The sequence below is a fragment of the Pyxicephalus adspersus genome, chromosome 5 (genome assembly GCF_032062135.1).
Source record: "Pyxicephalus adspersus chromosome 5, UCB_Pads_2.0, whole genome shotgun sequence".
In the NCBI taxonomy this organism is placed as follows: Eukaryota; Metazoa; Chordata; class Amphibia; order Anura; family Pyxicephalidae; genus Pyxicephalus; species Pyxicephalus adspersus.
In genome coordinates this window covers 141,833,466-141,846,057 of record NC_092862.1, presented here as the reverse complement: position 1 = coordinate 141,846,057, position 12,592 = coordinate 141,833,466, and the positions used below count along the sequence as shown (strand labels likewise).

Below are 12,592 nucleotides of genomic sequence, written 5' to 3'. Positions count from 1 at the left end.
GTAAAGAAGGCGAGTGTTTTCAATCCTCCCTTTAATTTATATCTAGAGCATGTTCCTACATATAATTTATACATACAGGGATGTCATCATATCTGTCTCTGCATACATACAGCTCTGCACGTTTACACTATTATATACAAAGAACCTAATTTTTTGCAGATCCAGAGGATTATTTTTAAAAATATTACATTTAACGTTCTTGTATTCTAAATTGTGTGGCTACTTGAGCAATATAACTCCTAACTCTTGAAAACTCAAGGATCTAGGGATATCAGTAGCAGAATATGCAAATTTTGACTTGTCGTGTAAAAGCTGAACTTGGCCCCACTGTCTTGTTTCTCCTAGATCTTTCTCTTAGTCCTGCTGATTCTTGGTGAACTCTATTGACTAACCAGTATGGAGGCTTGACGAAGATTTAAAGGGGCTGATTTACAAAAAGAATTTAGGCTGCTCACTTATTAGGGTTAATTATCACCTTGCAAGGGATAATTCTCCTAGCTTAGTGAATGCAAAGTAAAATTGCAATTTGCAAAGAACACACAATCATATGCATGAACATCTAAAAATAGTCCAATCTTGCACTTGATTGGAATGTTGCAGTCAGCAGAGCTTCATGTCATTATCATGTCATTCACTAAGCTAAGTGAAATATCTCTTGCAATAGGATAATTCACTTTGCTATGTAAATCAAGTCTATTACACCTCCATGAGCTGTATGGTTGACTATGGGGTAAAGAGTTTAGTGAGACCAAGCTTATTGGTTGATCTCTGTCTTTCTTTTTATACCCCTTTGCTTAAAAGGTGCCATGTGTTTATATTAAGGGGTATAAGAGGAACTTGGTTGGTATTACAAAACTACTTACTTCCCACATTTTTGATAGGAAAGAGGATTTTTTAGAACGGAGTGTGTAGGCAAAGAGTATCCTCTTGCAGCAAGAAACTCTACTCCGACCACGTTGGTGTTTGTCCATAGTGATAGCCAGGATTTCATTCATTGTTGGTGCCAATAGCCAACCGCCCTATACCGCAAGAAGCAGCTTGAGGGTCCAATGAAAACCCCTTTAGGATCTACTATGAGCTCCTGTTTATTTCCAAAACCTCTCTATCATGAAACATTTCCATTTGATGCTTAAGAGTATGGTGTAAAGGATGGTGACATTGGCAGATGACACAACCACTGCTACAAAAGTATCGAAGAACCCTAATGGGTCACTAAGGAAAGCTAAGTGATCTAAAAGATGGAGAGTTCTTCCAAACGAGGGGCAGTTGAAAGCTATGAAAGACATACATGTGCACTATTTGATTTTGCAATGGGTTGTTTTACTTTATCAAGTCTAGTGACCCAGGTACCCCTGGCAGACATCACAGTGTGGTTCTAGAGCTGTCATGTAGCCTTGGCCTACAGATGGCCTTACAGACTACAATCTGATTGTGCCATTTTCTTTAGACTCACCTACTTTCATTTAGAGCAAGGACCTACCTGGTCAAATATAGGTAGGTTCCTACACTGTGTAGTTAGTTATAAAGGTAAAGAAGATTTGAATAAGATTTTTAAAATCAGAATAAATTGGTCAACTTGAAAGCAGCCAAGTCAGGGCAGCAACGAATCCTAAAAGAAGGGAAGAGGTACTATATTCACCTGTCTAGGGGCCCGTGCCTAACACTTTCCCTATCTGTAGACTTTGTCTCCATTCAAAATATCTGCCACAAGTGTCACATGTCTTTGCCCCAGTGCGTGATGGGGTTCCATCCTTAGAACCCTACAAACCCGCAACAATCTCTGAAAATGTGAGGGTTGGAGAATAAAATCACAGCACTCCATAAAGGCCAACAGAATAGAGAGATGGGGGTAGACAGGGGCCACTGAAAAAGTCTTTTTATTGAGTCCTTTCTTGTTCCCTCTCTCCACTTTTAGGATATTTTTATGAACCTGACAAGGTCTCTTAAATGCTAACTTCATTTTTCAAATATTCCCTTTTATACACCAGCTACATATACACCAATTGCCCATATTTTGTTCAATCTAGTCTAAATCCTGGATCCGATATAAGTTCATTTTTCTTTTTTATTGGCCCACACGGTGTGTCTTTTTTATTATTTTTATTGATATAGGAGAAATGAACACTAAAACTGAAAATAAGACTTCTCATTTACCTCTGCGGCCCCCAGGACTTTTCAGGCAAGGCTGAAATCTGATTTGTGATTGAAAGAACAAAAATAGAGTTCCATAAATAAAAACACTAATGCCTGCTGGGCAATACAGTGATATTCTGCAACCTGTTCCAGCGACAGCGTATTCATCATTCTGTAAGCGAGTGGGGCTGGCAACATGCTGAGTAAGGGAGAGCGAGAGTGAAAGAGAGATTGAGAGAGAGCGCTATTCCAGGAACAGATGTAGCTAATAGATCACGCTACAATTGCTGATCCGGAGGAGGTTTTTAATACCATCTCTAGTGCAATTAGGCTTTTGCATATCATGTATAAATGATCATGCCACAGATGTAGTAGCTCACTACTGTAAATTATACAAATAGAGCGGGAATGTCAGCATCACTCCAGACTGTAAAATTATTTCTCTTTGCGGGTGAAAGGCTTGAAAAAAAAAAAGTGAAAAGAAAGCAGTTGTTTTCTAGGGCTTCTATACATGATGCATAAAAAGGGGCACATGGAGCAGTGAATGTGACACACAGAAAACATTCACAGGTGGTTAATTTTTCACTGTAAATTAAACACTTGTACCAGGAAAAATCAACTACAGTGAGCACATTGCTTCATAAGGGCCCTTTCAGACCCACGGCGTGAAATTGTACGGCTGACAGCTTCATACAACAAATTGCTGCTGTGTGACCGGGAGAAGCAAACCACACTGATTTACTCATGGCTGTGGCTAGGCTGCAGATCTTCAAGTAGTAATTGTGCAATTTAACTTGGCATGGCGTGTTTGCAAACTGCAGCGTGATCAGTCACAACCACAGCGGCATACAGCAGCATGCTAAAAAAGGTCTCAACTGATAGAGTTTCCAACTATGGTGGAGCCCACGCATTCTGCAGGCGCTCACAAGTAAGCACTGGCATGTATAGAAATCCCAAATCCCTCATTCTGTCGATGGGTGCCGCCATCTTGGATGCAATGGGTCTGATTTATGAAAGCCTCCAAGACTGGAGAAGACAAATCATCATGGAAAATCCTGGGTGATCCAGCAAACTTTGAAAGGCTTTGTTAAATTATTTGGCAAATATTTTCAATCCTAGGCAAGATCTAGGTTTGCTGGATCACCCAAGTTCACCCATGATAGTGTATCTTCTCCAATCTTGGAAAGCTTTGATAAATTATTGACATTTGTTTCATTTACTAATTTACTAATTTCATTTAATTTACTAATTTACTAATTTCATTTACTAATTTACTAATTTACTAATTGGCGGTTCACATAGCAAAGTAAATGCGAACTTGCAAGGGATATTTTAATTAGTTTACTAATTAAGATGTAACTGCTGACTTCAACTATCGAATCCAAAGTAAAACTGCTTTTTTTTTTAGATTTCCTTATACATGGTATTCTTTGCAAAGTTAATTTGCACCGCATTTACAAAGCTAAGTGAATCCGTCTTTGGTGATAAGTCACCTTTATAAGCAAACAGCATGAATCAGCCCCATAGAATTCCTCTTCACTCCTCTCCAGCAGCTACATAAAAGGTTATCTAGGGAGGTGATGGGAGAGGTGGAGGAGTTGGAGTATCTGCACCAGCACAGTTAGTAATTAGATACTCCCCAAAAGAGTGAAGTCCGTGAGGGAGCTGTGCTGAGGAATTAACTTTCACTGATTCTCATTTTATGCTATTTGGAATACAATATTTAAGGTGTATCTGTAATTAAAATAAAAAAAAAAACAAAATCACACCTATCAGAGCCCCCGAACCATCCATGCTGGAGGATCACCGGGTGCCGCCATCTTCTTCGGTCTTTTTCCTTCTTCTGCCTACATCACCCAATCATGCACTGCGCAGGCAGGAGGCTGGGTGATGTATACTTTTGTAAATGAAAAAAAGAATGCCGATCACCATTCATGCGTAAGATCAGCACTTTTTTTCACTGACCAGAAAAAGTCTCTTCGGCAATCTGGCGGGTGCAGAAGGAGCATCCTGAAGCCTCCTGGTATATGTGACGACCATGAAGGTCTCATTCCAGTTTTAATCTTTGTTTTACAAACATTTAGATAGATAGATAGATAGATATGGGATAGATAGATAGATAGATAGATAGATAGATGATAGATAGATAGAGAGATAGATAGATAGATAGAGGGATAGATAGATGGATAGATGCAAGTTCCTGGCACCCAGTGCACATTTCCAAGTGCATGTCGTCTTGGAGGGATAGTGGAGTTCTCCGATTAGTTGTAGAGTTAAAGTAAAACCTTGTAACAGAATCTCTTTCCTCTGTGACGTCCATGGAGCCATCCTGCGGCTCTGGAGACAAGTTAGTGTAACAGGCACCGTGCATTAACAGCGCCTCGTGTATCAGAAGCAGCCAACGTAGCTTGTTGTGTGTGACTTCGCCTTTGCTATTGCTACAGTCCCCTTGTAGTGGGAACATAATGTAACCAGATGACACACAGGGCATCCTAGAGGAGGTCAGAGCTGAGTGGCCTTTAACCCATGGCAAGGCACCATGTAGACTTGTGTTACAACAGTTGTTACATACGCACAACTGCATTAAACTTAATAGTCTTATTTTGCACAATGTTATTTGTTGTGCTGTCATGGGGACTAGGAAAATAATCCTAGATAGACAGGACTCTAGGGAGATCGATAGGACTTGATACACTCTTTTAAATAAATATTAAAATACAAATACATAGATAGACTGATACATTTTACGCACATTGGCACCCATGGATCCATAAATACGCCATGTCCTAGAGTGTTTAAGGTCCTAGCCAATAGTTGGTGGGCATCACCCAAGTCCAAGTGTTTTGCCAAATCAAAGGCAATCTGATTTAAGTATTCATATATGTTTAATATTGGTTTAGCATTTACGGTTGTACTTTTATCATCATTATATTCTGTGACAACAATGGCTTTCTGTATTAGATGTGTCAATGTATATGTTTTTTTATCTAGTAATGCCACAAATTCTCTTATATTGGTCAGGCAAATGATTGATAACCTTGATAACTAATTTAGCATGTGCCACATCCCAAACTTTTATAATCAAAACCAGAGCAAAACTCATAAAGGGAAGTTTAAGGCATTTAAATAAAATGAAAAAACATACCTTTTAATTCAGTAATTTTAAAATCAACCCAGTTAAAATTACATGTAACATATTAGTAAAAATTTGCCACAATAACATAGGCTCATATAATTTCGACTCGTTTCGCGGATGCATCCGCTTCTTCAGAAAATGATGTTGAGAACGATTAATGCAGTAAATATATATTTCAATAAACAGTAATCAAAGCATCTTCTAATTTTACTCCAATATTCCAAATTGATACACTTACTATTTCATTGAAAGTACTTTCCACTATATGAAGTGTATACAATATGACTATGTTAATGTGGCAATTTTTACTAAAATGTTACATGTAATTTTAACTGTGTTGATTTTGTTGGTTTTGGTTGTATTTAGTAAAATGTTTGAGTCTAATTTTGTTCTGTTGCTGTTATTATTGTATTTATGTTAAAATATTCAATAAAAAACCATTAAAAAATACAAATACATGGTTATGGGGCCTGTGGCAGATCTTCTAATATAAGATTCACACAAGCACTGGCCATAAAAATGCGCCTCTTTGTGGCATGGCTGATTTGCTATTTGCACCCTGGTACTATTGCAGCCCAAAAAACACTTAACCTGCAATTATAAAAAGATAGGGATGAGTGAAAAAAGAAGGGAAAGCTTTCCCCAGACAATCAGAGAGAACTAGAGGTTTTGAATGGGAAAACTTGTAACCCATTTAACCTCTAGTGCTGGCACTAAGCTAATCAATGAAAGCAGCTCGCAATCTTTTTTTTTTTTAAACTCAAGCTCGATTGGCGAATTTCGGGAAGCGAGAATGTCTGAATTCACAGCGAGATCGAGTTTGAAAAACTCACTCACTCATCCCTAGTGCTCAGCTAAGAAAGTCTATTGCCACTAGAAAAGGAATATAGGGGAAATCGTTTTCATAATGTTATTCTGAAGGCATTTCTAAAGAATTTCGAGAGCAGGAATTACTAGGACAGGAAGATAAAGGAAGCAAATGGAACATGGGACAGGAGTTTCAACCATTGCCTACCTACATTTTTAGCTTTATATATACACTCAAACAAAATGTAATGACTAATATAACTAGTAATAACTAGTTACAGACTCATAGGAGCAAACAAAGCTTTCTGATTGGGGGAGAACAGCTTCATTAAGCACTGAGAGCCATGTGAATGATCTGCTTACATGAACAGATCTCCTCCAATCATGGCGGCATCACGGTAGTGCTCGATCAAGCACAGAATACTTCATTGATCTTTGATTGGATGAATACCACATTTATAAAGGTTGGACAGTGATATACCCAAGGAAATGCACTGCAATGGAGAAGAGGTAGTGATCTCTTGTCTCTGTTACCAGTATGCCCCTTAGTGACCATTCTGCACTCACATGATTCACATGGGGAACATTTCACCTATTCATTTTAGTCTGGCCATAAAAAAAAGTATATTATATATTTATAAATTCTAGAACAAGAACCTAGAACTGGAAACAAATTTATGTTTACAAAATTGAGATCCTCCTTCCCCCCTGTGTATTAGTCCTAACATGTTACTTTTTTTCTGCAGGTAAAAGTTTGGTTTCAGAATCGCAGAATGAAATGGAAGAGAGTGAAAGGTGGACAGCAGGGAGCTGCAGCCAGAGAGAAGGAACTAGTTAATGTGAAAAAGGGAACTCTACTACCTTCAGAGCTCTCCGGGATTGGAGCAGCGGGCCTACAACACACAGCTGACTCACTAGCCAACGACGATAGCCGTGATAGCGATCAGAGCTCTGAACACGCTCACTTGTGATTTTTCTTTTTCTAATACAAAATGACTTTCAAACCAGATTTGTTCTCAGGAAAGACAAGTAATGAAAGGCAAAGACTGGCTCCGAGATTTTCAGGATCTAACCTGAACTCTTTCTGCATAGAAGATTCACTATGGTCTTACTCTTGAATTATAAATGCTATGATGAAGAACAGGGCCGGGACAAGGACAAGAAAAGGCAGGAAATGCCTAAGGCAGAAGAAACATTAGCTGCACTTATCTGCACATTTCATGTGTGTCTTAAAGGGATTGTCTACCTCCAGCAAATGTTTTTCTATTGGCTTTCATCCTGTAACTGTTACATATGTATCGCATAGCTGGTGGAGGCCAGGGTAGCTTCTCATGTTTGTTCACCCAATTGATCTGGATGGTGGCGACAGAAGCATGTGGTCAGCAAGGGAGCACATGTGCAGGGTGGTTATATGGGTAGCCAGGGTTGATAACTTGCAGGCATAAAGTGTTGAGCAGAGGCAGATTAGCTGAACACGCCAAGATCCAAAGCAGAAATTGAATGTCTAAATGGCAATCCAATAGAAAATCCACAGGGCAGGCTACAAGCATAGGCCAGGGGTTCAAGGTTGGGTTAGGCAATAACAGCTGAACCACTCAGCATGTAAGAAATGTTTTAAATAGTTCAAATAGCCCACTTGGTGCCAGTGTGATTGACCAGTGTGTGCATGTATGTTCACACCTTTGCACTGGTATGCCATGCATGAGCTAGCTTGCACATTCTTTCCCCACAGCATCCACTAACCTTTCATATTCCCCCACACTCCTCCTTCTTATATTCTATTTCTTTAACTGTTTCCATCTGCCATATCTTATAATGTAAGGTTTGGACGGCTTAAGGTATGACAATTTTTTCTCATCTCTCATTGCTGGAAAATAACTATTTCAATGGCATATAATTATCAAGTGACTATAAAATATCAACAAAGAAAGAAATACTTCTGCTTCTAGGGGTGAGTTCCACCAAAAGTGATGTTCTAGTTGGGTGAACTCGGAGGTGTTGGTGGGCTCATCTTCTTATATGTATATACTCCATCAGCGAACTATCCATGCTGGTTTCTGTCCATCTCTCCGTGTTCTAGCTCCTCCACTTACATTTTCCATAATATCAAACTAAAAATAATTCCAACTGGGATAGTGGAGGCCCCTTGCAATGGGTTCTTGTAGATCTAGAAACTCATCAATGAAGCCTCAGGAGATAAAGGAAATGCTAGTTTAATTTTCAACCATCTGCAAAAAAATTAAACACCATTTAATGATGAATGTAAAATTTTAGAAAAGAGAAAAATCACTAAGAACAAAGCTATAAAAATTTTCACTTCGTTTAGTAAAAGCTTGCAAAAGCCAATAGTTAAAATTCATTTGTGGTGGACAATCCCTGAAGAGCACTTTTTAGTGCAGTAGGCCATAACAGCCATCTTTATTGGTTTGGCTTCAGTACAGTAAATTCCGGTTGATATGGCCACTGTACCTAAGAAAAAAAGCATAATATTGTACCAGGTCAACAATCTTACAATTAAATTGGTGATAATTTATAATTGATCTCAAAATGTAGAAAAATGTATGTATGTCCAGGGGACAGCAGGACATCTTTTGCTTTGACAGCCAAAGCCTTGACCGGGCCACTGACGAAGAATAGAATTGGTTTGGAACATTCCAATACATTATAAAAATGCTGACTATGATATGGTCAGGTGACCTTGCTTTTACCTTGCACTGACGTTTACAAGAAAACAAAAATCACATTGTTAAAGCTAAGTTTTTCAAAGTTTTGAATTGTGAAAAATATGCAATTACATTCTGTTCTCCTCCAACAAGTCTTATTTTCTGATATGGTGCTAGTTATAGGAAATGGCACAAAATATGCAGTTTATTGGTGTAAAACACAGAAATCTATACCAATTCTTTTATATGTAGAAAAGAATATTTTAGATCTGCAACTGTTTCAACCAGGAAATATTGGATATAGGGTGTTTGCTACTGTTTGGTATGCTGATAGAAGATCATCTCTGTACCAACTATGCATTATAATGGGCAGCTCCAGTACTACCTAGGTATTTCTGGTCATTTAAAACACATAATAATATAGCTATGACATGCAAAGGCAAACCCATAGTCTACTTGCCCAACTACTAACTTTTATTTTTTTATTTACAACTTTTATTATTAACCCAAGCCCTGCTTTCGGATTACTGATATTTCTGAAACTATCTGATCCATGACTGTGATTATATAAACTCAAACATTTTTATTCCAATAGAGTAGGGAGGGATTAAAACATTCACCAAATTATGTGTGTACCCAACTAGGGAATGCATAGGAAATCTTTTCAAAATGAACAGAATTACAAACTTGGAGAGATGTCATTGGTGTTCTCCATAGGATGACTTCTTCTTACATAGTGCTTTAATGCCATTTCTACTCTATTCAGAAATAATTGTCTTTACAAACACTTTAAACTGCAGGAAATGCATCCTCATTGGATTGGTATAATCCTCCAGACAATCTCCCATATACTATCTCATCTCAGCTCTTCTTCCCCCTATTCCTTGCCTTTTCCATTTTCCAATACACTCCAAATTTCATTGACCTTGTTACATTCTTCTCAACTTTATCAACACATTTTAGTCCACTGGTCCTTATATGAACAACAAAACAGCCCCAAAACTCCCCAACCATCCCTCACCCAAATTCAGTCTTTTATTGATCCTTTAAAACTCCCCTCGCTTATTTCAGGACAACTATCTATGATCCCTATACCAATCCCTCTCCCTGAAACTTATAAGGCAAATGAATCTCTTCCCTCTCAGTAATTTCCCAGTCATTTTATTCCACCTCCTGCACTTTACTTGCCCATTTGACCAGTCAGTGCCCTCCTCTTCTCTTGCCATGTTGAGCAGATACCACAGTCCCAATGCTTGGATACAATGTAATATTGCACAGCCGCCATTATCTTGGTGGATTCCCTACACAGCAGCAGTATTTCCTGTAATGTAACATTTAACTTACCTAATACTTAGTCCGGCCATGATGTTTAAAGGTAAAAAATAAGTCTAAATTAAAAAAAATAATGGATACAAGTCATTCATGGAAATGTAATTTCTTGCCAATTTATTTCAATAATTTAGATCAATAAAAAATCTCGACATACAAGATGATCCATTTCAACGACATAATTTTACTTGGTCATTCAATGGTTGGACTGTTTGTTTCCAAATGGCAAACAGAACTGACTACAGCAACCTATAAAAGCCAAATAATAAATAAGTCTTAGTTGTATTTTTTGATATTTTTTCTGGTTTTAAAACAGTTTCAATAACTTCAGTGATTAACGCTGAAAAATGTGCCAAGAAATTTTGTTATAAATGCTAGCAAAATAAAATGTAAGCTTCTAAGTAAAAGCTTTTAAAGCTGTTCAAGAGTTATTCCAAAACAGTCTTAAATTCAAATATAAAATGAAGTAAAAAGAAGGAATGAAAAAGATGACATTTTTTATTGTAAATACATATCTCATCACTTAGTGACTTCAGTTCCCATTGCAGCAGTATACTTTTGTACAGATTCTTTACTTTTTTTAACTACACTTAGTTTTGTGTTCTTTAGACGGGAAAATGGTTTCACTCATTTATGTTCCCCTTGCACTTTTGCATTCAACCAGGTGGATAAGGACGATGATCGAACTTGTGGTTATAAATTTTAGGACAAAGTTGCATGTTGAGTATTTTTTGTATTATTATTTCAAAAATGGAGTTCTCATGTTTAACTATTTGCACGACTTTCCAGTGAAAATCAGTTTCCTCCAGGATTAAGTAATTGGAGGAGAATAATTATCATTAAAAAAAAAACCTGAGCTTTACAGAAAATGATTTTTAATTATTTAAATAATATTTAAAATAATCACCTGACCTTCTACCAACATTAAATTATTTAATTAGCATATTGAATAATAAAATGGAATATATTTGATTGTTAAAATAAATATATTACATTTTAAGCAAATTCAATGATCTGAGAGTACAAAAAATTACAAGTTGTTGAAATTATTATTCAACTTTTACATGAAAAAAACATCATTTTTTGCAGAAAAAGTTTAATTTTCTGCTGAAACAAATCTATACCACAGCAGCAGAGTTTAAATTAAAACCATTGTACTTAAATTTTTTAATTGTTTAAACTTTTACATTTTTTGGTCAATATATTCTAAAAATTAGAAAATAAAGGATAACAAGAAAACCCTTAAACCCTTAATCACTTTAAGATAAGTTTTTAGCTTTAAATTACAAAGAAAAGTAATTTCTGCTCCAATTTATTAGGGTTTCCTGTATTGTTTTTATTTACAATGATAGCAACAATGTAACATTTTCTATAGATGACATTATAACACGAATGGAGAAATGGCCACTATGGTTATGCTGAATTGGGGATTCCATTTAGAGTTTACTTACCGCTCTTAATTTCAGGCAATGAAATAATGGTTTACACAAAGCAGACAGCTTTAAAATGAGTTTGGACTAGCCGAGTGTGTACTTTGGCTGTGTAAATAGTTTGTATGCATTAAAAATTCCTTCTCATTTAACAAAAGCAAAACAAGACATAGCAAAAAAAATTGTTTGTACTTTGTAAAAATGTTCAATAAAATTCATCCTTTTTAACTACACAGTGACTGCGCGATTTTATTGTCAGTATATATATTTATTGTAAATCTGGAAATAATTATATTTTTTTCGAGGTCTAAATGAAATATTGCATACAATTATTTTGTATTGTAATAGAGCCAACGGGTGGAGTTTTCATGGATTTTAATTTTCTACTAGTTTGCTGCTGATTGCAAACCAAAGCGGCTTAAGCTGAGTGAGTGGGATTGATTTACTATTTCAAAATTGCAATGTGAATATTTATTTAGCTTTGTGAATACAGTGTACTAAGTTTTAACAACCATTCTTGTGGTTATAAAACAGGAGAATGGAATTTTTCTTGCACGTATTGGATGATTTCAGTGAATGCAGCTTGACCTTATATATTATGTATTATATATTATATATTATGTATACCTTATATATTAGGCTAAGCTCCAATGTGCAGCATTGTACTATCAGATCAGGTGTGATAATTCTCAGAAAGGGGGTAGGTCCATGACAGCCTGGGCTCACAGAAATAGATTAATGGGGCCTAATTTAATAAAGCTGTCCAAGGATGGAGAGGATACAATTTCCAGTGAATCTGGGTGATCCTTAGGATTGCTCTTAAGGAAGAAGCATTCCATGTGAAGGATAGAAGCCATTCAGCACCATTGTCCTACAAAGGGCCATCAACTGGACCCCAGTGGGCAATATATAGATGATAAATCAGACAGCATTTGGGTGGCACAGTAAAGAGAAAGAGGCATCCCAAAAGAAGAGGCAGAAATGGGAGAGCAATGAAGTAATGGAAGAGAGATCTGGAGGAAGTCACAGCATACAGAGGCCATCAGCTGCCATCTAAAGCTGCAACCAAACAAAGCCACCCCTAAATCTGGCCC

The 12,592-nt window shown here is 36.9% G+C and overlaps 1 protein-coding gene across 1 annotated transcript in view; it reads left to right on the top strand.

Moving 5' to 3' along the window:
• Positions 1-11,729, top strand: part of MEOX2 (mesenchyme homeobox 2) — a 56,678-nt gene extending 44,949 nt beyond the window's left edge. The window contains exon 3 of the mRNA XM_072412956.1: positions 6,823-11,729. Coding sequence (XP_072269057.1) covers positions 6,823-7,047 — 225 coding nt within the window. The 3' untranslated portion in view covers positions 7,048-11,729. The remainder of the gene's footprint in view (positions 1-6,822) is intronic.
• Positions 11,730-12,592: the final 863 nt, after the last annotated feature.